The sequence below is a fragment of the Pleurodeles waltl genome, chromosome 11 (assembly GCF_031143425.1).
Source record: "Pleurodeles waltl isolate 20211129_DDA chromosome 11, aPleWal1.hap1.20221129, whole genome shotgun sequence".
Lineage (NCBI taxonomy): Eukaryota > Metazoa > Chordata > Amphibia > Caudata > Salamandridae > Pleurodeles > Pleurodeles waltl.
In genome coordinates, this window is record NC_090450.1 from 284980209 (window position 1) to 285007364 (window position 27156).

A 27156-nucleotide genomic window follows, 5' to 3' on the forward strand; every position below is an offset into this window, starting at 1 on the left:
AAGCTAAAAACCCAAATCCAACTTGGTGAATTCAAGAAAAACATTGGGAGGAAACTAATAAAGACATTTTAGACTTTAAGGAGCTGTTTACTCGATCTAAATCTAATAAACCTCAGAGAGACATCAAAATTGTATCTTGTGTTTGTGTACCTGTATTTATTCTGATTCTGGAAGAGATACATATGACAAAGGGAATACTGGACTCAACAACAAACCATTTTTCCTCCCTTCAGGCACTAACATACCCACGGAGGTGCTTGCCTTTGAACAGGTGGTAAGAGATGACATGCAAGCAATGGAAATATCTAATATATCTTTCTTTCATAATCTGAACAGAAAAGGGAAAACAACTTTAGATGAACTGAGGTCCAGTCCTAATATGTTACTGAAACCAGCTGATAAAGGTGGAGCCATCATTCTCCAAACTAAGGAAACCTGCTAAGAGGAATGGTTATCCCTACTTGTCAACACTAGGAATTACAAAGTTCTGAACACAGACAGCGTTACTTAACCACACAACCCAATGAAGGAAACAGTGGACATGACTATGGTTAACAAGTGGTTCTCAACAAATGAAGTAGCCTATTAAGTGAACACAGATCCTTAGACATCTTATTTTCACGCCCTCTAGAAAATCCATAAATCCATTAGGCCAACACCTGGCCGTCCAATTGTTTCTGGAAGAGGCTCCATCCAGGAACCATTATCACAATTTTTAAATTATTTCTTGAAGCCATTAGTTGAAATAATGTCCTATTTTCTGAAAAATACATAGGAGTTCTCAATGACAACAACAAAATGCTCTTTAATCAAGGTTTGGAATTGTTTATCGGTTTAAATAGCCAATCACTGTATACCAGCATTCCCATAGAAAAACACTAGGTGTAATTGAGGAACTTTTATGTAGCTCTGGTTGGGACTATTATGGCCCTAAACAACTCATACTTAGGGGGTTATTACAACTTTGGAGGAGGTGTTAATCCATCCCAAAAGTGACAGTAAAGTGACGGATATACCACCAGCCGTATTATGAGTTCCATAGGATATAATGGACTCGTAATACGGCTGCTGGTATATCCGTCACTTTACTGTCACTTTTGGGATGGATTAACACCTCCTCCAAAGTTGTAATAACCCCCTTAGTTTGGTAAGAATTGCCCTCGCTCAACATTTCTTTGAAATGAATGAGCCTTTGTACTCCAAATACATGGAACAACAATAGGCAACACTTTTGCGCCAAGCTTGGCCTGTCTTTGTAGTTAAACATTTGATGGTGATTTTATTTATTCTGACCGGAACCCATTTGAGGTCAATATCAAATCATGGTGCCAGTACACAGATTACATCCTGCTCATCAGGCATGGCAGGCCTCATAGGCAGTGGAATTAATTAAGTTTGCTTAATGGATGAAACACGTTTTTAAAGTACACACATACTATGTCTAAATCAGTATTAGCATTCCCTGACCTAATGATTGTATTCAGAGACAGATTCCTTGATACAAAGGTCTATCACAAACTCACCGGCAAAGATAGACTACTATCATTCAAGACCTTTCACCCTCACATCATGAGGGAAAATCTTCTGATCGGCCTGTACCTTTTGGAAAGCCATATCAATGCTTCCGTCACTGATTAAGATATTGAACAGTAGCGGCTCCCTTCGCTCGGGTGGGGCACGGGGTGCGGTGCGCTGGGATGTGGGTGGGGTGGGAGAGGATAAAATGTAATAAAAACTATTTTTAAAAATGAAAACATACCTGATCCGCTGCACCGCTCCTCTTTCTCCCATCACTGCAGGCTGGCAGAGGCTCCCAGCCTGCCCTGCGGCCAATCCTAATGCTGCTTAAAGCAGCATTCGGATTGGCTGAGAGTGCCCAGCCAGGGTGCTCCCTGGCAGAGTGGGAGTGGGAGCCTGTCAATGCACTCTCCAGCCCAGCAACTGTGTGGCTGGGCTAGAGAGAGCCTACTGCGCATGTGTGTTTGGCCGGCCCAAGACGGCCGGCCAAACATACATGCGCACTGAGCGGAGTGCACAGTGCACTCCATCACTGCTCGTCACCCCTCGTGGCCCGCCCTTTTAACAAACAAAATGATAATAAACATGATGGAGCGTCTGTTGCTGGCAGGGGGAAACGCTCCTCCGCCCTAACGGAGGAGCTGCTGCTGATATTGAAGATAGTGCACTAGCAGCAAAACTGGCAAGGCATGATTACCAGTGCATATTACAAGGAGGGCATCCAAACAAGCTGGGAAAAATCACCAGTAGTGCCTACTTGAGAACCCCACAAAACATCTGAGGAATGACTCCTATGAGTGACAAACCATACTAAAGCATTCAGTATTATGAAAAAGTGATCATCAATTACTGGTATACAGTGAGTTTAACAGTCTGATTTTACACAAACCAATGTTCTTATTAAAAACAAGTGCAAACCTGCACAATATTGTGGTCCGTACTAGACCCTTAGTAAGCAAACCACAATCAGACCATACCCTACTGGAGTTTGTTGTCTAGTAATACGCACCACCCATGTGGGAACTGCAGTACTTGACACCTTGCATTGGTCATCAAAAATAACATACTTGACTTGAACTCACCTTGAGGTCTGAATCAACATACTACCTGTAATTCCGAGAATGTGATTTATCTGATTGCATGCCCCTGTGGTCTTAGGTATGTTGGAATTTAATACGTATCAGTGAACACAGAAACAATATACAGTGAAAAAAATGATGTCAAATCTCACTAACCACTGACAGATACGGGCTTTTGTTGGATATTTCGATTACTACCATTACTACAGGATGTATAATATAGGATGACATAGAGAATTGTCACTCGTTCTCATGACACGCACAATTATTTTTGTTTGGGACTAGTTACCTTTACAACTACTTTTAACAAAAAATTGGTTTCCATTGAGTGTTACCATACCGTCCTAACGATACATACAAAAGCCATGTATTGGGGCCAAGTGCAGTCCTATCTTTAAGTAAGATTACACAGCTAAATGTAACCTTTAATTTATACTGAATGCAGCTTTTTTTATCCCATAGTGTGTAACAACAGGGAGATGGTCCCCCTAAATTCCACGAATACGAAAGTTCCTTATTTGTGCAAGAGGACCTTGTTTTTCCTCCACACTTTTGTCACTTTTTTGTGCAGTGACTCACTCTGTGCTGAGCGTTACTCAATAATGCATGATTGAAGTTCCCTATACTAACTACTATGTCCCTGATTACGAGTCTTGAGACTGCGACGGACCCACCACAGTTAGACCGTCCTCCGCCAGGTTGCCGGCAGTCTGGCGGTCCCGGCAGTTGTAATCCGCAAGCAGTGCTGCCCTCTGGATTACGTGTCCCCATAAAGCCAGCCTTTTCACAGCAGTTCTGCCACCATGGAAAGCCTGGCGGAATGGGAGCACTGGGGTTCCCTTGGGTGCCCCTGCACTGTCCTTGCACTTAGCATAGGCAGTGAGAGGCCCCCATGCACAGCCCTGTCATGCATTCCACTGCCCGAATTGCGGGCAGTGGAATGCGCGACGGGTGCTGCTGCACCCGCTGCACTGCCACATTGCCGCCAGCTCAATTACGAGCCGGCTGCAATGTTAAGGCCCTGTTCACCACACTGCTGTTTCCACCCGCGGGCCCTGTCGTGAACTCCAAATAGGGCTGGCGATGCTTGGACCGCACAAGCGGTCCCTTGGCAGTATGAATTTGGTGGGTGGCTTCTGCCGTCCGCCAAACTCATATTGAGGGCCTAGGTGTCTATATTGGTAGCCAAGGTTCTTCAATGTTGTTTTGCCTACAGAAAAATTCAGTGGCAAACAATTGAGCAGGTATTTTTTGCTATTTGTGTGAGTTTTGATGCCTGTCCACATACATGACTGAGTTACTCAGGGACATGACAGGTATAGGGAGATCTTAGATTCTGATGAAGGCCGCTGATCCAGTTGGACACTAGTGTCCAGACGAACTATGTTGACTAGTAATTATCAAGGATGATGGGGCATTAATTATCCACTTCCATCCTATCTGTTGTCTTCTTCTTTCAATCCTGTCAGGTTCCACCTGAATGAAGTAACGGTGCAGGATGATGCCCTAGGCAGTTTTAACTGTAAATATGTTTCAATTATTCTGATCCCTAATTATAGTATTCTAAACTCCCACTACATGGAAGAGCCCTTCCTAACACAAACATGTGTCTTGGTTGTGGGAAAAGTGCTATGATGAAGCACACCACAAGCTGTAGGTGATGATTTATTTTCCTAACAGAGAGATCTCCTTCATCTAATTAGAATAGCACTGAGGCTATTGCTGTTTGATACTCGCTATTCTTTTTGTGTTAAATACTTTGATAAAAGCCATTCCAGTGCACACACATGAATAGTCATCCTTTTGTGGTGCTAAAGTTGCCATAAGTGGGAGGGGTATGCCCAGACGTGGGTCCCTTGCTCACTGTGCCACTGGATTCAAGCTAGCCTGGCTGATGAAGGGTGAAACCCTGAAACCGGTTCAAGGATCCTTGTTTCCGGTCCAGTGAGGACCTGGCTTGGCAGTTCGGGCTGGACTGTTCCCATGAGGAATAGGGTAAAGATTTGCATATGGCTGGGTTCAACCTGGGGTGGCATGGTGAGCAAAAGAACGATGAATTAAACCCAGATCTGTGACTGGGGGTGAGTGTTTGCATTGTTCAGCACTCCGTCCATCATCCTTTTGTGTTGCTAACGTTGCCCTAAGTGGGAAGGGTATGCCCAGACGTGGGTCCCTTGCTCACTGTGCCACTGGATTCAAGCTAGCCTGGCTGAAAAAGGGTGAAACCCTGAAACCGGTCCCAGGATGCTTGTTTCCGGTCCAGGGAGGACCTGGTCTGGCAGTTCGGGCTGGACTGTTCTCATGAGAAACAGGGTCAAGACTGATTTGTATATGGCTGGGTCCAAACTGGAGTGGCATGGTGAGCAAAAGAACGATGGATTAAACCCAGATCTGTGACTGGGGGTGACTGTTTGCATTGTCAGCACTGCATCCATCATCCTTTTGTGTTGCTAAAGTTGCCCTAAGTGGGAAGGGTATGCCCAGACGTGGGTCCCTTGCTCACTGTGCCACTGGAATCAAGCTAGCCTGGCAGAAGAAGGGTAAAACCCTGAAACCGGTCCCAGGATGCTTGTTTCCGGTCCAGTGAGGACCAGGCTTGGCAGTTCGGACTGGACTGTTCCCATGAGGAACAGAGTCAAGACTGATTTGCTTATGGCTGGGTCCAAACTGGGGTGGCATGGTGAGCAAAAGAACAATGGATTAAACACAGATGTATGACTGGGGGTGAGTGTTTGCATTGTTCAGCATTCCGTCCATCATCCTTTTGTGTTGCTAAAGTGGCCCTAAGTGGGAAGGGTATGCCCAGACGTGGGTCCCTTGCTCACTGTGCCACTGGATTCAAGCTAGCCTGGCTGATGAAGGGTGAAACCCTGAAACCGGTTCAAGGATCCTTGTTTCCGGTCCAGTGAGGACCTGGCTTGGCAGCTCGGGCTGGACTGTCCCCACGAGGAATAGGGTAAAGACTGATTTGCATATGGCTGGGTTCAACCTGGGGTTGCATGGTGAGCAAAAGAACGATGGATTAAACCCAGATCTGCGACGGGGGTGAGTGTTTGCATTGTTCAGCACTCCGTCCATCATCCTTTTGTGTTGCTAAAGTTGCCCTAAGTGGGAAGGGTATGCCCAGATGTGGGTCCCTTGCTCACTGTGCCACTGGATTCAAGCTAGCCTGGCTGATGAAAGGTGAAACCCTGAAACCGGACCCAGGATGGTTGTTTCTGGTCCAGTGAGGACCTGGCTTGGCAGTTCGGGCTGGACTGTTCCCACGAGGAACAGGGTCAAGACTGATTTCCATATGGCTGGGTCCAAACTGGGGTGGCGTGGTGAGCAAAAGAACGATGGATTAAACCCAGATCTGCAACTGGGGGTGACTGTTTGCATTGTTCAGCACTCCGTCCATCATCCTTTTGTGTTGCTAACGTTGCCCTAAGTGGGAAGGGTATGCCCAGACGTGGGTCCCTTGCTCACTGTGCCACTGGATTCAAGCTAGCCTGGCTGAAGAAGGGTGAAACCCTGAAACCGGTCCCAGGATGCTTGTTTCCGGTCCAGGGAGGACCTGGTCTGGCAGTTCGGGCTGGACTGTTCTCATGAGAAACAGGGTCAAGACTGATTTGTATATGGCTGGGTCCAAACTGGAGTGGCATGGTGAGCAAAAGAACGATGGATTAAACCCAGATCTGTGACTGGGGGTGACTGTTTGCATTGTCAGCACTCCATCCATCATCCTTTTGTGTTGCTAAAGTTGCCCTAAGTGGGAAGGGTATGCCCAGATGTGGGTCCCTTGCTCACTGTGCCACTGGAATCAAGCTAGCCTGGCAGAAGAAGGGTAAAACCCTGAAACCGGTCCCAGGATGCTTGTTTCCGGTCCAGTGAGGACCAGGCTTGGCAGTTCGGACTGGACTGTTCCCATGAGGAACAGAGTCAAGACTGATTTGCTTATGGCTGGGTCCAAACTGGGGTGGCATGGTGAGCAAAAGAACAATGGATTAAACACAGATGTATGACTGGGGGTGAGTGTTTGCATTGTTCAGCATTCCGTCCATCATCCTTTTGTGTTGCTAAAGTGGCCCTAAGTGGGAAGGGTATGCCCAGACGTGGGTCCCTTCCTCACTGTGCCACTGGATTCAAGCTAGCCTGGCTGATGAAGGGTGAAACCCTGAAACCGGTTCAAGGATCCTTGTTTCCGGTCCAGTGAGGACCTGGCTTGGCAGCTCGGGCTGGACTGTCCCCACGAGGAATAGGGTAAAGACTGATTTGCATACGGCTGGGTTCAACCTGGGGTTGCATGGTGAGCAAAAGAACGATGGATTAAACCCAGATCTGTGACGGGGGTGAGTGTTTGCATTGTTCAGCACTCCGTCCATCATCCTTTTGTGTTGCTAAAGTTGCCCTAAGTGGGAAGGGTATGCCCAGATGTGGGTCCCTTGCTCACTGTGCCACTGGATTCAAGCTAGCCTGGCTGATGAAGGGTGAAACCCTGAAACCGGTCCCAGGATGCTTGTTTCTGGTCCAGTGAGGACCTGGCTTGGCAGTTCGGGCTGGACTGTTCCCACGAGGAACAGGGTCAAGACTGATTTCCATATGGCTGGGTCCAAACTGGGGTGGCGTGGTGAGCAAAAGAACGATGGATTAAACCCAGATCTGCAACTGGGGGTGACTGTTTGCATTGTCAGCACTCCATCCATCATCCTTTTGTGTTGCTAAAGTTGCCCTAAGTGGGAAGGGTATGCCCAGACGTGGGTCCCTTGCTCACTGTGCCACTGGAATCAAGCTAGCCTGGCAGAAGAAGGGTAAAACCCTGAAACCGGTCCCAGGATGCTTGTTTCCGGTCCAGTGAGGACCAGGCTTGGCAGTTCGGACTGGACTGTTCCCATGAGGAACAGAGTCAAGACTGATTTGCTTATGGCTGGGTCCAAACTGGGGTGGCATGGTGAGCAAAAGAACAATGGATTAAACACAGATGTATGACTGGGGGTGAGTGTTTGCATTGTTCAGCATTCCGTCCATCATCCTTTTGTGTTGCTAAAGTTGCCCTAAGTGGGAAGGGTATGCCCAGACGTGGGTCCCTTGCTCACTGTGCCACTGGATTCAAGCTAGCCTGGCTGATGAAGGGTGAAACCCTGAAACCGGTTCAAGGATCCTTGTTTCCGGTCCAGTGAGGACCTGGCTTGGCAGCTCGGGCTGGACTGTCCCCACGAGGAATAGGGTAAAGACTGATTTGCATATGGCTGGGTTCAACCTGGGGTTGCATGGTGAGCAAAAGAACGATGGATTAAACCCAGATCTGTGACGGGGGTGAGTGTTTGCATTGTTCAGCACTCCGTCCATCATCCTTTTGTGTTGCTAAAGTTGCCCTAAGTGGGAAGGGTATGCCCAGACGTGGGTCCCTTGCTCACTGTGCCACTGGATTCAAGCTAGCCTGGCTGATGAAGGGTGAAACCCTGAAACCGGTTCAAGGATCCTTGTTTCCGGTCCAGTGAGGACCTGGCTTGGCAGCTCGGGCTGGACTGTCCCCACGAGGAATAGGGTAAAGACTGATTTGCATATGGCTGGGTTCAACCTGGGGTTGCATGGTGAGCAAAAGAACGATGGATTAAACCCAGATCTGTGACGGGGGTGAGTGTTTGCATTGTTCAGCACTCCGTCCATCATCCTTTTGTGTTGCTAAAGTTGCCCTAAGTGGGAAGGGTATGCCCAGATGTGGGTCCCTTGCTCACTGTGCCACTGGATTCAAGCTAGCCTGGCTGATGAAGGGTGAAACCCTGAAACCGGTCCCAGGATGGTTGTGTCCGGTCCAGTGAGGACCTGGCTTGGCAGTTCGGGCTGGACTGTTCCCACGAGGAACAGGGTCAAGACTGATTTCCATATGGCTGGGTCCAAACTGGGGTGGCGTGGTGAGCAAAAGAACGATGGATTAAACCCAGATCTGCAACTGGGGGTGAGTGTTTGCATTGTTCAGCACTCCGTCCATCATCCTTTTGTGTGGTTAAAGTTGCCCTAAGTGGGAAGGGTATGCCCAGACGTGGGTTTCTTGCTCACTGTGCCACTGGATTCAAGCTAGCCTGGCTGATGAAGGGTGAAACCCTGAAACTGGTCCCAGGATGCTTGTTTCCGGTTCAGTGAGGACCTGGCTTGGCAGTTTGGGCAGGAATGTTCCCATGAGGAACAGGGTCAAGACTGATTTGCATATGGCTGGGTCCAAACAGGGGTGGCATGGTGAGCAAAAGAACAATGGATTAAACCCAGATCTGTGACTAGGGGTGAGCGTTTGCATTGTTCAGCACTCCGTCCATCATCCTTTCGTGTTGCTAAAGTTGCCCTAAGTGGGAAAGGTATGCCCAGATGTGGGTCCCTTGCTCACTGTGCCACTGGATTCAAGCTAGCCTGGCTGATGAAGGGTAAAACCCTGAAACCGTTCCCAGGATGGTTGTTTCCGGTCCAGTGAGGACCTGGCTTGGCAGTTCGGGCTGGACTGTTCCCATGAGGAACAGGGTCAAGACTGATTTGCATATGGCTGGGTTCAAACTAGGGTAGCATGGTGAGCAAAAGAACGATGGATGAAACCCAGATCTGTGACTGAGGAAGAGCATTTGCATTGTTCAGCACCCCGTCCATCATCCTTTTGTGTTGCTAAAGTTGCAGTAAGTGGGAAGGGTATGCTCAGATGTGGGTCCCTTGCTCACTGTGCCAATGGATTCAAGCTAGCCTGGCTGATGAAGAGTGAAACCCTGAAACTGGTCCCAGGATGGTTGTTTCCAGTCCAGTGAGGACCTGGCTTGGCAGTTCGGGCTGGACTGTTCCCACGAGGAACAGGGTCAAGACTGATTTGCATATGGCTGGCTCCAAACTGGGGTGGCGTGGTGAGCAAAAGAACAATGGATTAAACCCAGATCTGTGACTGGGGTGAGTGTTTGCTTTGTTCAGCACTCTGTCCATCATCCTTTTGTGTGGTTAAAGTTGCCCTAAGTGGGAAGGGTATGCCCAGACGTGGGTCTCTTGCTCACTGTGCCACTTGATTCAAGCTAGCCTGGCTGATGAAGGGTGAAACCCTGAAACTGGTCCCAGGATGCTTGTTTCCGGTCCAGTGAGGACCTGTCTTGGCAGTTTGGGCAGGAATGTTCCCATGGGGAACAGGGTCAAGACTGATTTGCATATGGCTGGGTCCAAACAGGGGTGGCATGGTGAGCAAAAGAACAATGGATTAAACCCAGATCTGTGACTAGGGGTGAGCGTTTGCATTGTTCAGCACTCCGTCCATCAACCTTTTGTGTTGCTAAAGTTGCCCTAAGTGGGAAGGGTATGCCCAGATGTGGGTCCCTTGCTCACTGTGCCACTGGATTCAAGCTAGCCTGGCTGATGAAGGGTAAAACTCTGAAACCGGTCCCAGGATGGTTGTTTCTGGTCCAGTGAGGACCTGGCTTGGCAGTTCGGGCTGGACTGTTCCCATGAGGAACAGGGTCAAGACTGATTTGCATATGGCTGGGTTCAAACTGGGGTAGCATGGTAGGCAAAAGAACGATGGATGAAACCCAGATCTGTGACTGAGGGAGAGCGTTTGCATTGTTCAGCACCCTGTCCATCATCCTTTTGTATTGCTAAAGTTGCAGTAAGTGGGAAGGGTATGTTCAGATGTGGGTCCCTTGCTCACTGTGCCACTGGATTCAAGCTAGCCTGGCTGATGAAGGGTGAAACCCTGAAACCGGTCCCAGGACGGTTGTTTCCGGTCCAGTGAGGACCTGGCTTGGCAGTTCGGGCTGGACTGTTCCCACGAGGAACAGGGTCAAGACTGATTTGCATATGGCTGGGTCCAAACTGGGGTCGCATGGTGAGCAAAAGAACAATGGATTAAACCCAGATCTGTGACTGGGGGTGAGTGTTTGCATTGTTCATCACTCCGTCCATCATCTTTTTGTGTTGCTAACGTTGCCCTAAGTGGGAAGGGTATGCCCAGACGTGGGTCCCTTGCTCACTGTGCCATTGGATTCAAGCTAGCCTGGCTGATGAAGGGTGAAACCCTGAAACCGGTTCAAGGATCCTTGTTTCCGGTCCAGTGAGGACCTGGCTTGGCAGCTCGGGCTGGACTGTCCCCACGAGGAATAGGGTAAAGACTGATTTGCATATGGCTGGGTTCAACCTGGGGTTGCATGGTGAGCAAAAGAACGATGGATTAAACCCAGATCTGTGACGGGGGTGAGTGTTTGCATTGTTCAGCACTCCGTCCATCATCCTTTTGTGTTGCTAAAGTTGCCCTAAGTGGGAAGGGTATGCCCAGATGTGGGTCCCTTGCTCACTGTGCCACTGGATTCAAGCTAGCCTGGCTGATGAAAGGTGAAACCCTGAAACCGGACCCAGGATGGTTGTTTCTGGTCCAGTGAGGACCTGGCTTGGCAGTTCGGGCTGGACTGTTCCCACGAGGAACAGGGTCAAGACTGATTTCCATATGGCTGGGTCCAAACTGGGGTGGCGTGGTGAGCAAAAGAACGATGGATTAAACCCAGATCTGCAACTGGGGGTGACTGTTTGCATTGTTCAGCACTCCGTCCATCATCCTTTTGTGTTGCTAACGTTGCCCTAAGTGGGAAGGGTATGCCCAGACGTGGGTCCCTTGCTCACTGTGCCACTGGATTCAAGCTAGCCTGGCTGAAGAAGGGTGAAACCCTGAAACCGGTCCCAGGATGCTTGTTTCCGGTCCAGGGAGGACCTGGTCTGGCAGTTCGGGCTGGACTGTTCTCATGAGAAACAGGGTCAAGACTGATTTGTATATGGCTGGGTCCAAACTGGAGTGGCATGGTGAGCAAAAGAACGATGGATTAAACCCAGATCTGTGACTGGGGGTGACTGTTTGCATTGTCAGCACTCCATCCATCATCCTTTTGTGTTGCTAAAGTTGCCCTAAGTGGGAAGGGTATGCCCAGACGTGGGTCCCTTGCTCACTGTGCCACTGGAATCAAGCTAGCCTGGCAGAAGAAGGGTAAAACCCTGAAACCGGTCCCAGGATGCTTGTTTCCGGTCCAGTGAGGACCAGGCTTGGCAGTTCGGACTGGACTGTTCCCATGAGGAACAGAGTCAAGACTGATTTGCTTATGGCTGGGTCCAAACTGGGGTGGCATGGTGAGCAAAAGAACAATGGATTAAACACAGATGTATGACTGGGGGTGAGTGTTTGCATTGTTCAGCATTCCGTCCATCATCCTTTTGTGTTGCTAAAGTGGCCCTAAGTGGGAAGGGTATGCCCAGACGTGGGTCCCTTGCTCACTGTGCCACTGGATTCAAGCTAGCCTGGCTGATGAAGGGTGAAACCCTGAAACTGGTTCAAGGATCCTTGTTTCCGGTCCAGTGAGGACCTGGCTTGGCAGCTCGGGCTGGACTGTCCCCACGAGGAATAGGGTAAAGACTGATTTGCATATGGCTGGGTTCAACCTGGGGTTGCATGGTGAGCAAAAGAACGATGGATTAAACCCAGATCTGTGACGGGGGTGAGTGTTTGCATTGTTCAGCACTCCGTCCATCATCCTTTTGTGTTGCTAAAGTTGCCCTAAGTGGGAAGGGTATGCCCAGATGTGGGTCCCTTGCTCACTGTGCCACTGGATTCAAGCTAGCCTGGCTGATGAAGGGTGAAACCCTGAAACCGGTCCCAGGATGCTTGTTTCTGGTCCAGTGAGGACCTGGCTTGGCAGTTCGGGCTGGACTGTTCCCACGAGGAACAGGGTCAAGACTGATTTCCATATGGCTAGGTCCAAACTGGGGTGGCGTGGTGAGCAAAAGAACGATGGATTAAACCCAGATCTGCAACTGGGGGTGACTGTTTGCATTGTCAGCACTCCATCCATCATCCTTTTGTGTTGCTAAAGTTGCCCTAAGTGGGAAGGGTATGCCCAGACGTGGGTCCCTTGCTCACTGTGCCACTGGAATCAAGCTAGCCTGGCAGAAGAAGGGTAAAACCCTGAAACCGGTCCCAGGATGCTTGTTTCCGGTCCAGTGAGGACCAGGCTTGGCAGTTCGGACTGGACTGTTCCCATGAGGAACAGAGTCAAGACTGATTTGCTTATGCCTGGGTCCAAACTGGGGTGGCATGGTGAGCAAAAGAACAATGGATTAAACACAGATGTATGACTGGGGGTGAGTGTTTGCATTGTTCAGCATTCCGTCCATCATCCTTTTGTGTTGCTAAAGTGGCCCTAAGTGGGAAGGGTATGCCCAGACGTGGGTCCCTTGCTCACTGTGCCACTGGATTCAAGCTAGCCTGGCTGATGAAGGGTGAAACCCTGAAACCGGTTCAAGGATCCTTGTTTCCGGTCCAGTGAGGACCTGGCTTGGCAGCTCGGGCTGGACTGTCCCCACGAGGAATAGGGTAAAGACTGATTTGCATATGGCTGGGTTCAACCTGGGGTTGCATGGTGAGCAAAAGAACGATGGATTAAACCCAGATCTGTGACGGGGGTGAGTGTTTGCATTGTTCAGCACTCCGTCCATCATCCTTTTGTGTTGCTAAAGTTGTCCTAAGTGGGAAGGGTATGCCCAGATGTGGGTCCCTTGCTCACTGTGCCACTGGATTCAAGCTAGCCTGGCTGATGAAGGGTGAAACCCTGAAACCGGTCCCAGGATGGTTGTGTCCGGTCCAGTGAGGACCTGGCTTGGCAGTTCGGGCTGGACTGTTCCCACGAGGAACAGGGTCAAGACTGATTTCCATATGGCTGGGTCCAAACTGGGGTGGCGTGGTGAGCAAAAGAACGATGGATTAAACCCAGATCTGCAACTGGGGGTGAGTGTTTGCAGTGTTCAGCACTCCGTCCATCATCCTTTTGTGTGGCTAAAGTTGCCCTAAGTGGGAAGGGTATGCCCAGACGTGGGTTTCTTGCTCACTGTGCCACTGGATTCAAGCTAGCCTGGCTGATGAAGGGTGAAACCCTGAAACTGGTCCCAGGATGCTTGTTTCCGGTCCAGTGAGGACCTGGCTTGGCAGTTTGGGCAGGAATGTTCCCATGAGGAACAGGGTCAAGACTGATTTGCATATGGCTGGGTCCAAACAGGGGTGGCATGGTGAGCAAAAGAACAATGGATTAAACCCAGATCTGTGACTAGGGGTGAGCGTTTGCATTGTTCAGCACTCCGTCCATCATCCTTTCGTGTTGCTAAAGTTGCCCTAAGTGGGAAAGGTATGCCCAGATGTGGGTCCCTTGCTCACTGTGCCACTGGATTCAAGCTAGCCTGGCTGATGAAGGGTAAAACCCTGAAACCGTTCCCAGGATGGTTGTTTCCGGTCCAGTGAGGACCTGGCTTGGCAGTTCGGGCTGGACTGTTCCCATGAGGAACAGGGTCAAGACTGATTTGCATATGGCTGGGTTCAAACTAGGGTAGCATGGTGAGCAAAAGAACGATGGATGAAACCCAGATCTGTGACTGAGGAAGAGCATTTGCATTGTTCAGCACCCCGTCCATCATCCTTTTGTGTTGCTAAAGTTGCAGTAAGTGGGAAGGGTATGCTCAGATGTGGGTCCCTTGCTCACTGTGCCAATGGATTCAAGCTAGCCTGGCTGATGAAGAGTGAAACCCTGAAACTGGTCCCAGGATGGTTGTTTCCAGTCCAGTGAGGACCTGGCTTGGCAGTTCGGGCTGGACTGTTCCCACGAGGAACAGGGTCAAGACTGATTTGCATATGGCTGGCTCCAAACTGGGGTGGCGTGGTGAGCAAAAGAACAATGGATTAAACCCAGATCTGTGACTGGGGTGAGTGTTTGCTTTGTTCAGCACTCTGTCCATCATCCTTTTGTGTGGTTAAAGTTGCCCTAAGTGGGAAGGGTATGCCCAGACGTGGGTCTCTTGCTCACTGTGCCACTTGATTCAAGCTAGCCTGGCTGATGAAGGGTGAAACCCTGAAACTGGTCCCAGGATGCTTGTTTCCGGTCCAGTGAGGACCTGTCTTGGCAGTTTGGGCAGGAATGTTCCCATGGGGAACAGGGTCAAGACTGATTTGCATATGGCTGGGTCCAAACAGGGGTGGCATGGTGAGCAAAAGAACAATGGATTAAACCCAGATCTGTGACTAGGGGTGAGCGTTTGCATTGTTCAGCACTCCGTCCATCAACCTTTTGTGTTGCTAAAGTTGCCCTAAGTGGGAAGGGTATGCCCAGATGTGGGTCCCTTGCTCACTGTGCCACTGGATTCAAGCTAGCCTGGCTGATGAAGGGTAAAACTCTGAAACCGGTCCCAGGATGGTTGTTTCTGGTCCAGTGAGGACCTGGCTTGGCAGTTCGGGCTGGACTGTTCCCATGAGGAACAGGGTCAAGACTGATTTGCATATGGCTGGGTTCAAACTGGGGTAGCATGGTAGGCAAAAGAACGATGGATGAAACCCAGATCTGTGACTGAGGGAGAGCGTTTGCATTGTTCAGCACCCTGTCCATCATCCTTTTGTATTGCTAAAGTTGCAGTAAGTGGGAAGGGTATGTTCAGATGTGGGTCCCTTGCTCACTGTGCCACTGGATTCAAGCTAGCCTGGCTGATGAAGGGTGAAACCCTGAAACCGGTCCCAGGACGGTTGTTTCCGGTCCAGTGAGGACCTGGCTTGGCAGTTCGGGCTGGACTGTTCCCACGAGGAACAGGGTCAAGACTGATTTGCATATGGCTGGGTCCAAACTGGGGTCGCATGGTGAGCAAAAGAACAATGGATTAAACCCAGATCTGTGACTGGGGGTGAGTGTTTGCATTGTTCATCACTCCGTCCATCATCTTTTTGTGTTGCTAACGTTGCCCTAAGTGGGAAGGGTATGCCCAGACGTGGGTCCCTTGCTCACTGTGCCATTGGATTCAAGCTAGCCTGGCTGATGAAGGGTGAAACCCTGAAACCGGTTCAAGGATCCTTGTTTCCGGTCCAGTGAGGACCTGGCTTGGCAGCTCGGGCTGGACTGTCCCCACGAGGAATAGGGTAAAGACTGATTTGCATATGGCTGGGTTCAACCTGGGGTTGCATGGTGAGCAAAAGAACGATGGATTAAACCCAGATCTGTGACGGGGGTGAGTGTTTGCATTGTTCAGCACTCCGTCCATCATCCTTTTGTGTTGCTAAAGTTGCCCTAAGTGGGAAGGGTATGCCCAGATGTGGGTCCCTTGCTCACTGTGCCACTGGATTCAAGCTAGCCTGGCTGATGAAAGGTGAAACCCTGAAACCGGACCCAGGATGGTTGTTTCTGGTCCAGTGAGGACCTGGCTTGGCAGTTCGGGCTGGACTGTTCCCACGAGGAACAGGGTCAAGACTGATTTCCATATGGCTGGGTCCAAACTGGGGTGGCGTGGTGAGCAAAAGAACGATGGATTAAACCCAGATCTGCAACTGGGGGTGACTGTTTGCATTGTTCAGCACTCCGTCCATCATCCTTTTGTGTTGCTAACGTTGCCCTAAGTGGGAAGGGTATGCCCAGACGTGGGTCCCTTGCTCACTGTGCCACTGGATTCAAGCTAGCCTGGCTGAAGAAGGGTGAAACCCTGAAACCGGTCCCAGGATGCTTGTTTCCGGTCCAGGGAGGACCTGGTCTGGCAGTTCGGGCTGGACTGTTCTCATGAGAAACAGGGTCAAGACTGATTTGTATATGGCTGGGTCCAAACTGGAGTGGCATGGTGAGCAAAAGAACGATGGATTAAACCCAGATCTGTGACTGGGGGTGACTGTTTGCATTGTCAGCACTCCATCCATCATCCTTTTGTGTTGCTAAAGTTGCCCTAAGTGGGAAGGGTATGCCCAGACGTGGGTCCCTTGCTCACTGTGCCACTGGAATCAAGCTAGCCTGGCAGAAGAAGGGTAAAACCCTGAAACCGGTCCCAGGATGCTTGTTTCCGGTCCAGTGAGGACCAGGCTTGGCAGTTCGGACTGGACTGTTCCCATGAGGAACAGAGTCAAGACTGATTTGCTTATGGCTGGGTCCAAACTGGGGTGGCATGGTGAGCAAAAGAACAATGGATTAAACACAGATGTATGACTGGGGGTGAGTGTTTGCATTGTTCAGCATTCCGTCCATCATCCTTTTGTGTTGCTAAAGTGGCCCTAAGTGGGAAGGGTATGCCCAGACGTGGGTCCCTTGCTCACTGTGCCACTGGATTCAAGCTAGCCTGGCTGATGAAGGGTGAAACCCTGAAACTGGTTCAAGGATCCTTGTTTCCGGTCCAGTGAGGACCTGGCTTGGCAGCTCGGGCTGGACTGTCCCCACGAGGAATAGGGTAAAGACTGATTTGCATATGGCTGGGTTCAACCTGGGGTTGCATGGTGAGCAAAAGAACGATGGATTAAACCCAGATCTGTGACGGGGGTGAGTGTTTGCATTGTTCAGCACTCCGTCCATCATCCTTTTGTGTTGCTAAAGTTGCCCTAAGTGGGAAGGGTATGCCCAGATGTGGGTCCCTTGCTCACTGTGCCACTGGATTCAAGCTAGCCTGGCTGATGAAGGGTGAAACCCTGAAACCGGTCCCAGGATGCTTGTTTCTGGTCCAGTGAGGACCTGGCTTGGCAGTTCGGGCTGGACTGTTCCCACGAGGAACAGGGTCAAGACTGATTTCCATATGGCTAGGTCCAAACTGGGGTGGCGTGGTGAGCAAAAGAACGATGGATTAAACCCAGATCTGCAACTGGGGGTGACTGTTTGCATTGTCAGCACTCCATCCATCATCCTTTTGTGTTGCTAAAGTTGCCCTAAGTGGGAAGGGTATGCCCAGACGTGGGTCCCTTGCTCACTGTGCCACTGGAATCAAGCTAGCCTGGCAGAAGAAGGGTAAAACCCTGAAACCGGTCCCAGGATGCTTGTTTCCGGTCCAGTGAGGACCAGGCTTGGCAGTTCGGACTGGACTGTTCCCATGAGGAACAGAGTCAAGACTGATTTGCTTATGCCTGGGTCCAAACTGGGGTGGCATGGTGAGCAAAAGAACAATGGATTAAACACAGATGTATGACTGGGGGTGAGTGTTTGCATTGTTCAGCATTCCGTCCATCATCCTTTTGTGTTGCTAAAGTGGCCCTAAGTGGGAAGGGTATGCCCAGACGTGGGTCCCTTGCTCACTGTGCCACTGGATTCAAGCTAGCCTGGCTGATGAAGGGTGAAACCCTGAAACCGGTTCAAGGATCCTTGTTTCCGGTCCAGTGAGGACCTGGCTTGGCAGCTCGGGCTGGACTGTCCCCACGAGGAATAGGGTAAAGACTGATTTGCATATGGCTGGGTTCAACCTGGGGTTGCATGGTGAGCAAAAGAACGATGGATTAAACCCAGATCTGTGACGGGGGTGAGTGTTTGCATTGTTCAGCACTCCGTCCATCATCCTTTTGTGTTGCTAAAGTTGTCCTAAGTGGGAAGGGTATGCCCAGATGTGGGTCCCTTGCTCACTGTGCCACTGGATTCAAGCTAGCCTGGCTGATGAAGGGTGAAACCCTGAAACCGGTCCCAGGATGGTTGTGTCCGGTCCAGTGAGGACCTGGCTTGGCAGTTCGGGCTGGACTGTTCCCACGAGGAACAGGGTCAAGACTGATTTCCATATGGCTGGGTCCAAACTGGGGTGGCGTGGTGAGCAAAAGAACGATGGATTAAACCCAGATCTGCAACTGGGGGTGAGTGTTTGCATTGTTCAGCACTCCGTCCATCATCCTTTTGTGTGGTTAAAGTTGCCCTAAGTGGGAAGGGTATGCCCAGACGTGGGTTTCTTGCTCACTGTGCCACTGGATTCAAGCTAGCCTGGCTGATGAAGGGTGAAACCCTGAAACTGGTCCCAGGATGCTTGTTTCCGGTCCAGTGAGGACCTGGCTTGGCAGTTTGGGCAGGAATGTTCCCATGAGGAACAGGGTCAAGACTGATTTGCATATGGCTGGGTCCAAACAGGGGTGGCATGGTGAGCAAAAGAACAATGGATTAAACCCAGATCTGTGACTAGGGGTGAGCGTTTGCATTGTTCAGCACTCCGTCCATCATCCTTTCGTGTTGCTAAAGTTGCCCTAAGTGGGAAAGGTATGCCCAGATGTGGGTCCCTTGCTCACTGTGCCACTGGATTCAAGCTAGCCTGGCTGATGAAGGGTAAAACCCTGAAACCGGTCCCAGGATGGTTGTTTCCGGTCCAGTGAGGACCTGGCTTGGCAGTTCGGGCTGGACTGTTCCCATGAGGAACAGGGTCAAGACTGATTTGCATATGGCTGGGTTCAAACTAGGGTAGCATGGTGAGCAAAAGAACGATGGATGAAACCCAGATCTGTGACTGAGGAAGAGCATTTGCATTGTTCAGCACCCCGTCCATCATCCTTTTGTGTTGCTAAAGTTGCAGTAAGTGGGAAGGGTATGCTCAGATGTGGGTCCCTTGCTCACTGTGCCAATGGATTCAAGCTAGCCTGGCTGATGAAGAGTGAAACCCTGAAACTGGTCCCAGGATGGTTGTTTCCGGTCCAGTGAGGACCTGGCTTGGCAGTTCGGGCTGGACTGTTCCCACGAGGAACAGGGTCAAGACTGATTTGCATATGGCTGGCTCCAAACTGGGGTGGCGTGGTGAGCAAAAGAACAATGGATTAAACCCAGATCTGTGACTGGGGTGAGTGTTTGCTTTGTTCAGCACTCTGTCCATCATCCTTTTGTGTGGTTAAAGTTGCCCTAAGTGGGAAGGGTATGCCCAGACGTGGGTCTCTTGCTCACTGTGCCACTTGATTCAAGCTAGCCTGGCTGATGAAGGGTGAAACCCTGAAACTGGTCCCAGGATGCTTGTTTCCGGTCCAGTGAGGACCTGTCTTGGCAGTTTGGGCAGGAATGTTCCCATGGGGAACAGGGTCAAGACTGATTTGCATATGGCTGGGTCCAAACAGGGGTGGCATGGTGAGCAAAAGAACAATGGATTAAACCCAGATCTGTGACTAGGGGTGAGCGTTTGCATTGTTCAGCACTCCGTCCATCAACCTTTTGTGTTGCTAAAGTTGCCCTAAGTGGGAAGGGTATGCCCAGATGTGGGTCCCTTGCTCACTGTGCCACTGGATTCAAGCTAGCCTGGCTGATGAAGGGTAAAACTCTGAAACCGGTCCCAGGATGGTTGTTTCTGGTCCAGTGAGGACCTGGCTTGGCAGTTCGGGCTGGACTGTTCCCATGAGGAACAGGGTCAAGACTGATTTGCATATGGCTGGGTTCAAACTGGGGTAGCATGGTAGGCAAAAGAACGATGGATGAAACCCAGATCTGTGACTGAGGGAGAGCGTTTGCATTGTTCAGCACCCTGTCCATCATCCTTTTGTGTTGCTAAAGTTGCAGTAAGTGGGAAGGGTATGTTCAGATGTGGGTCCCTTGCTCACTGTGCCACTGGATTCAAGCTAGCCTGGCTGATGAAGGGTGAAACCCTGAAACCGGTCCCAGGATGGTTGTTTCCGGTCCAGTGAGGACCTGGCTTGGCAGTTCGGGCTGGACTGTTCCCACGAGGAACAGGGTCAAGACTGATTTGCATATGGCTGGGTCCAAACTGGGGTGGCATGGTGAGCAAAAGAACAATGGATTAAACCCAGATCTGTGACTGGGGGTGAGTGTTTGCATTGTTCATCACTCCGTCCATCATCCTTTTGTGTTGCTAACGTTGCCCTAAGTGGGAAGGGTATGCCCAGACGTGGGTCCCTTGCTCACTGTGCCATTGGATTCAAGCTAGCCTGGCTGATGAAGGGTGAAACCCTGAAACCAGTCCCAGGATGCTTGTTTCCGGTCCAGTGAGGACCTGTCTTGGCAGTTTGGGCAGGAATGTTCCCATGGGGAACAGGGTCAAGACTGATTTGCATATGGCTGGGTCCAAACAGGGGTGGCATGGTGAGCAAAAGAACAATGGATTAAACCCAGATCTGTGACTAGGGGTGAGCGTTTGCATTGTTCAGCACTCCGTCCATCAACCTTTTGTGTTGCTAAAGTTGCCCTAAGTGGGAAGGGTATGCCCAGATGTGGGTCCCTTGCTCACTGTGCCACTGGATTCAAGCTAGCCTGGCTGATGAAGGGTAAAACTCTGAAACCGGTCCCAGGATGGTTGTTTCTGGTCCAGTGAGGACCTGGCTTGGCAGTTCGGGCTGGACTGTTCCCATGAGGAACAGGGTCAAGACTGATTTGCATATGGCTGGGTTCAAACTGGGGTAGCATGGTAGGCAAAAGAACGATGGATGAAACCCAGATCTGTGACTGAGGGAGAGCGTTTGCATTGTTCAGCACCCTGTCCATCATCCTTTTGTGTTGCTAAAGTTGCAGTAAGTGGGAAGGGTATGTTCAGATGTGGGTCCCTTGCTCACTGTGCCACTGGATTCAAGCTAGCCTGGCTGATGAAGGGTGAAACCCTGAAACCGGTCCCAGGATGGTTGTTTCCGGTCCAGTGAGGACCTGGCTTGGCAGTTCGGGCTGGACTGTTCCCACGAGGAACAGGGTCAAGACTGATTTGCATATGGCTGGGTCCAAACTGGGGTGGCATGGTGAGCAAAAGAACAATGGATTAAACCCAGATCTGTGACTGGGGGTGAGTGTTTGCATTGTTCATCACTCCGTCCATCATCCTTTTGTGTTGCTAACGTTGCCCTAAGTGGGAAGGGTATGCCCAGACGTGGGTCCCTTGCTCACTGTGCCATTGGATTCAAGCTAGCCTGGCTGATGAAGGGTGAAACCCTGAAACCAGTCCCAGGATGCTTGTTTACGGTCCAGTGAGGACCTGGCTTGGCAGTTCGGGCTGGACTGTTCCCATGAGAAATAGGGTAAAGACTGATTTGCATATGGCTGGGTCCAAACTGGGGTGGCGTGGTGAGCAAAAGAACGATGGATTAAACCCAAATCTGTGACTGGGGGTGAGTGTTTGCATTGTTCAGCACTCCGTCCATCATCCTTTTGTGTTGTGAAAGTAATACAAAGCCCATTAAAAATGACAAAACCTGAGCCCACAGGTATGACCGCCATCTTGGATTGATTGATGTCAAAGTATAACAAAAATGAATCAAAGGTGGCCATCGGTACGTCTTCACAGGTACGCACATGTGCACACCCATGGTGACCATCTTAGAATGGTGGTGGCCCTTTTCTATGTCTAACAAAAAATATAGAGGCCAGTATAGATGGCCACTCCTAGCAGTACCCACTCAATATGTGAAGCACTGTGAGTTTTAGCAAGGAACTGGTAGATGCATATGGCGAGTTCAGAGATGTTCAAAAGGAAAAAAAGGTTTAAAAGGAAAAAACATATTTTCAAACTACATCACGTAGTCTCCCTAGGCATGGTATTGAAAGGAACTATATTGATGGTGAATGTGCACATTTTGCAGCAGCAAAATACCATCCTTCTCTCAGAAGGGCAGCTCTGGCTGAAAAGACTGATCCACTTGCCCCATGCAGTATCCTGTGGTGTACAAAAGAAGAGTGAATTACAATTTAACAGATCAATCGATGAAGACTATTGACAAATCACCCGTTATGCATATATATTACATATTATTAAAGAAAAAGCTTTCATTGAGGTGAAACAGTCATAGCTGTCTCAAAGGCCAGACTTAAAAATGTTTTAACTTAGTCATAAAGAATGCGTTTATGTAATAAGCATCAACCGTAAGGCTTTACTTCGTTAAGCATGTTATTTGATCATAATGCCTCTTGATGTCCTCTAACAGAGCATATTTCTTCTTAATTCTTCTAGCTACAAATCTGTAGCATACCACACATCTGGGAAGACCTCTGGATACAAGACTGCGGGATACAAGTCATCAGCGGCCTACACCACAGAGGATAAGAGTAAAAAGTCAATTTACAATGAATCCAAACGAAGCGATGATGGGAAGAGCTACCCTTCCAAATATGATTATGTCTAATCATCCATCCAGATACCTGGACAACTAAGCAAGAAGATATTCCTGATGCCTTGGTGTGTTTTTAGAATTCGACAAGTGGGCTGGAAATGCATTTTATACACGATCTTCATTTTGTACCAGGGTCCAGTTCGTCTGGTTAGTGAATTTGGGGCAGGATTGAGGTAGGAAGGAAAATGTATAGTGGAAGGGAAGAGATGGTTTAATTCAAATGCATTTCTCTACTGTTTTTGGCTATCAGGGCTCTATGCAGATTCTTTACAGCCCATGCTCCTCATATTGCAAAGGGATACAACTAGTACAAATATAGAACCAGAATATTTTGTGGTGGTACAATACATACATCTTTTGACGTGTCCGATCTCTTCTGATGCCCACACTCACATATGATTAAGCTACATGAGTATAGTCAAATAAAGACACGTTAAATGAAATCAATTGAAACTGACTTAAAAAAATAAGGGTTTTATTTAGAGTTTGGGGGTAAGAATACTCCTTCTCAAACGTGGCAGACATAGGTGTGTTGCATTGCAAGAGTGAAACGACGGATGGGTTATCCATCACGTTTCGTCAGAATATCCCGTCTGGCACGATGTAAATAAGTCCCTACAAAGAGACTAGGCCATGTTAATCCAAGTTTCAAGTAACACCATCCTCGAACCGCCTAGCTGTGTGGCCACCACTGCATCCCACTTCACTACTGTGGTAATACTAAATGTTTTACCTGATAGAGACATTCTGTACATCCATAGCGGTAAGAATCCAGTGGATTTTGATTGCAAAAATCATTGACAAAACAAGATCAGCCTGTTCCGAGTTTCGGTAAACAAGCATGTGGTGCTGAATTTAGTGTTATTTAAGCTCTGCAACAGTGGCTTTAAAGAGTCTAAGCAATTTGGTGTATAAAAATAGGAGGTTGTAGGGTGCTATGTTTACTTCAAGTCCGAACAGCATTCTGTTTACATTTTCTTTAAGGCGTTTACTAGAATGTAACAGAAAAAAATCTAATAATCTTCCATATGCCATACCCTTCAGCCAGGTAAAATCTGCCAGTCACTATATTTGGCAAAGTATAGATAAATTGTAATCCTACATCAACTATGGTACAAGTGCCACTCCTCTTTTACTGTATATTTCGTAAAACTATACTTCACTTTTTGAGTAGTTTTTTCTTGTTTTCTTTTTGTAAAGTAAAGACTAAATAGCCTTAATATTTGGATACAAGATTTTGTATTTTGCTTTTTAACTTTTGCTAAACTGGGCTAAAATGTTTGTGAGTAAATAAATACTTTATTGCTTAGCTCTATGGTCATTGTTCTGTGATTTGTCTTAGAACAAAGGATGCTTACATTTTAATGTTAGGGAAACTGCATTTTTAACTACATCTTCTAACAGAGAGATGTTGCTTCAACTCTCATTATACATCTTCAACCATCGTCAGTTAAATTCCTACTCCAAATCTACCTCCCAGCGGAGAAGAACCATAGCCTTTACCATCAAAACGTAAGCTCCGATATCAAAGGTCCTAAATTACTCCCTATTTTAACTTCACTTTCCACATGCTGATTTTTGCGTTCTCTTTTAGCTTTGGCTTTCAAATTGCAAGCTAAAGCCCTTTTGCAGTCCAACCAGATGTCTTTGAGAGGGACTGTCTGGTGAAGTATTGGTATTTTTTTAAATTGTTCTTTATTGAGCTTTTAACAGGTAAAGGAAGACATAGGCCCAGGTCGTACAATTGCCCGTTGCAATACATTTACATAATGACGTTGATACAATGAGGTAGCGAAGAGCGAAGTGGACCGAAGTCAATGGCGTAAAGAAACGTAAGGGCCTCCCCCCCTGCAAAGTACATGAAGAGGCGCTCTCAGGCCAGGGTGCAGTGCTGACGGGGCACCCTGAAGCTCGGCTGCCCCCTGCACCGCAGGGGCTCCGGGGGCCTTTGTTACACCACTGGCTGAAGTCACGAATTCCACAGTTCTATGTGGTGCAGACGAGTCACGGCCCTGTCTCATGTTGTGCCTTGTGAAAGCGGGAAAGATGTGGGTCAGAGGGACCTCCTGCACATTTTCTGGTGTTGCCAGAGGGGATCTTGTGGTGGACAGAGAGAAAGGAACCCGATTATGCCCCCGCACGGATGTGTTAGATCAGCACACTCTGGTCCATATTTATACTTTTTAGCGCCGCATTTGCGCCGCTTTTTGACGCAAAAACGGCACAAACTTACAAAATACAATTGTATTGTGTACGTTTGCGCCGTTTTTGCGTCAAAAAGTGGCGCAAATGCGGCGCTAAAAAAGTATAAATATGGGCCGGAGAGTGCATCCCTGCACAAGTCTTAGTGATGTTTCACAGGAATGCCAGCTCAGGGCAGTCACCAGTCTAGGTCAGGCACCAGGAGCAATATCCCATCCCGTGATCTAGGTGGCCACCTCCGTATGCTGGTGAATCACCTGACTCGTACAGTCCGCCTGTTCAGAACAGCTCATTGCACTTGCTTTGTCATGCCAATATCAAACATATGAGCTTGATGACCTCTGTGTCCATCTGGAGTGAGGCATCAAGCCCAGCAGACATGTCTTGGGCGAACTGATGTTTGATGTAGGCACGGATTGCAGTTCAGAATAGATGGAGCTCTGCACAGTGCCACGTCATATGGTAAAATACAGCGTTGTCTGTTCCACAGTAGGGGACACAAGTTCAATGCTGTGCTGAATATCGTGTGGAGGCACAAATGGGTGAGATATATGAGGTGTACATAATTGAATTGCAAGAGCTTAAGCCAAATCTTTTGAGAGACCCTTGAAATGTGATTCAGGATGTTGTCAGCGTAGGTGAATTTGATCTGCAGGTCCTGGCTATAGAGGTCTTTCAGGCTGGTAAGCTGCATTCGCACCGCTTACCCAATGCTTAAATAAATGGTAAAACCATGTAGTATGACCAGTTATTAAACAAGATCGAAGAAGTCCGTTGAAGAAATTGAGGTGTTTGGTCCACAAAGAACACGCAGCCAACATATGTTTCGTCATTGACAACTTTTTCAAGGCTGTAAGAATACACAAAGCATCACAAAACATATTGGCATGCAATAATAAAGCCTGATAAATGTAACAAAAACCTACAGCCACTCATGTAGCTAGTATATACCAAGAACAACATACATTGTAAGATATAAATGACAAAGTACGCCAATGATATGTACCAACAGTTCTAGCAAGTGGTGCACTGAATAGATGTGAAAAAGTGAAAAAAAAATCAAGAAACGTCCAAGAGAGAGACCCACAGATATCAAACCGGAGGGAGAGAGACATGTCCAACACTACAAAGACAGCCTTATAAAGCAAGAGTATCCAAAACAAATATATGTAAAGATTACACTGATGTCTCCTGTAAATAACTAATAGAGGTAATATAGATGTCGAAAGTTCATGAAGACCAAATAGTACAATTAACAGAGTAAGTAGGATGCTGCACGACCAATGAAGTTGCATCCCAAAATACAGTAGAGTCAAATTAAAATCTGCAAAAACACAGTCCAGACTGTTTGTTTTTCTGCTCTGGGTCTGATTGATGTATGTGTAGGTGTGGGAGTCTCTCTCACACTTTTTTGACACTGGTTGGGTGGCATAGTGTCTTTACCTGTGGAGCAGGTTATGTGAGCTTTATAAGAAAAACATTTTTTGATTACTTATGGGAAGTGTATTCACTTCACCACTGCTACCTCTCTTTCTCTTTTGTTCGTAGTTAGGACCTACTTTCTTTGGAAAAAGCACTTTTTGACTTGCCATTATCTTTGGTGCCAGTTGGTGAATCTTCATGAAATTTTCAAAAAAAATTTGACGCTCACTTCAGCTGCTGGAAAGTTTTGGGGTGATCTGTCAAGCGGGGGCTGAGAAAAAGGAGTGGGTCCCAAAATGTGTTTTCCCAATGTTAATTCCCTTAGGGTTGTTGAACATGACTACAGCCCGAAACACTGTACGGAATTACACCAAACTTGGCAGAAAGGTAGCTCTTTTTCCAGAAAGCACCTTTTTTGTTATTTAGTATAAACCTTTTCAGTAGTTTTTGAGATTTTAAAAGAAATTGTATATCTAGGGATGCAGATCCTCCCAGGATCCAACAGTCCCCCTGTTGAAGTCTGATTGTCTACCAACATTTCAACCAGGAAGGGTTGGCAGCCGTCTTGGGACTCTGCTTCAGCTGAGTCCCTGTAAAAACGTTAAAAAAAGGAGGGGCAGGGTAGAAATACCCTGACCCTTTAGCTCTGGTGCTGGGGTTCCTTAGGGACCACACCAAGGCAAAAAATCATTTTTTGTGAAATCTTCACTGAAAATCATGGCGGATTCGCAACTGTGGTAACATTTTTTTTAAAACAAGCACAGGCTCCAGTGCTTGTTTTGAGATGTCGGGTGGGCCAGTTTGGGGGGCATTGTTTAAAAAAAGAGGGGTCACATGGGGCCATCCAGAGGCTCTTGGTGCCCTGGGGTCCACCACCTCCCCTGGGCTTTATTTATTAAAAAAGGAGGGGGGCACACTGGCCCCCTACTGAGGCTCTATACAACCTTGGGACAACCACCTACCTTGGGCTAATGAAACAGTAACTGGGGACCGCGTGGACCCCCGTACCCCAGGGACCACCATCACCACGGAGCTAAATATCAGATAGTGGGGCCTCAAGGGCCACTGCCTTCCTGGAGCTGAATATTTTATAAATAATGGGAGAGATGCCACGTGGCTCCTCTACTGGGC

The 27156-nt window shown here is 48.6% G+C and overlaps 1 protein-coding gene across 2 annotated transcripts in view; it reads left to right on the plus strand.

The window, feature by feature from the left end:
* CLDN18 (claudin 18) overlaps window positions 1-23529 on the plus strand; it is a 74239-nt gene extending 50710 nt beyond the window's left edge. For both annotated transcript variants that reach the window (XM_069215437.1, XM_069215436.1), the window contains exon 5: window positions 22242-23529. In XM_069215437.1, coding sequence (XP_069071538.1) covers window positions 22242-22413 — 172 coding nt within the window. In that variant the 3' untranslated portion in view covers window positions 22414-23529. The remainder of the gene's footprint in view (window positions 1-22241) is intronic.
* The last annotated feature ends 3627 nt before the right edge of the window (window positions 23530-27156 follow it).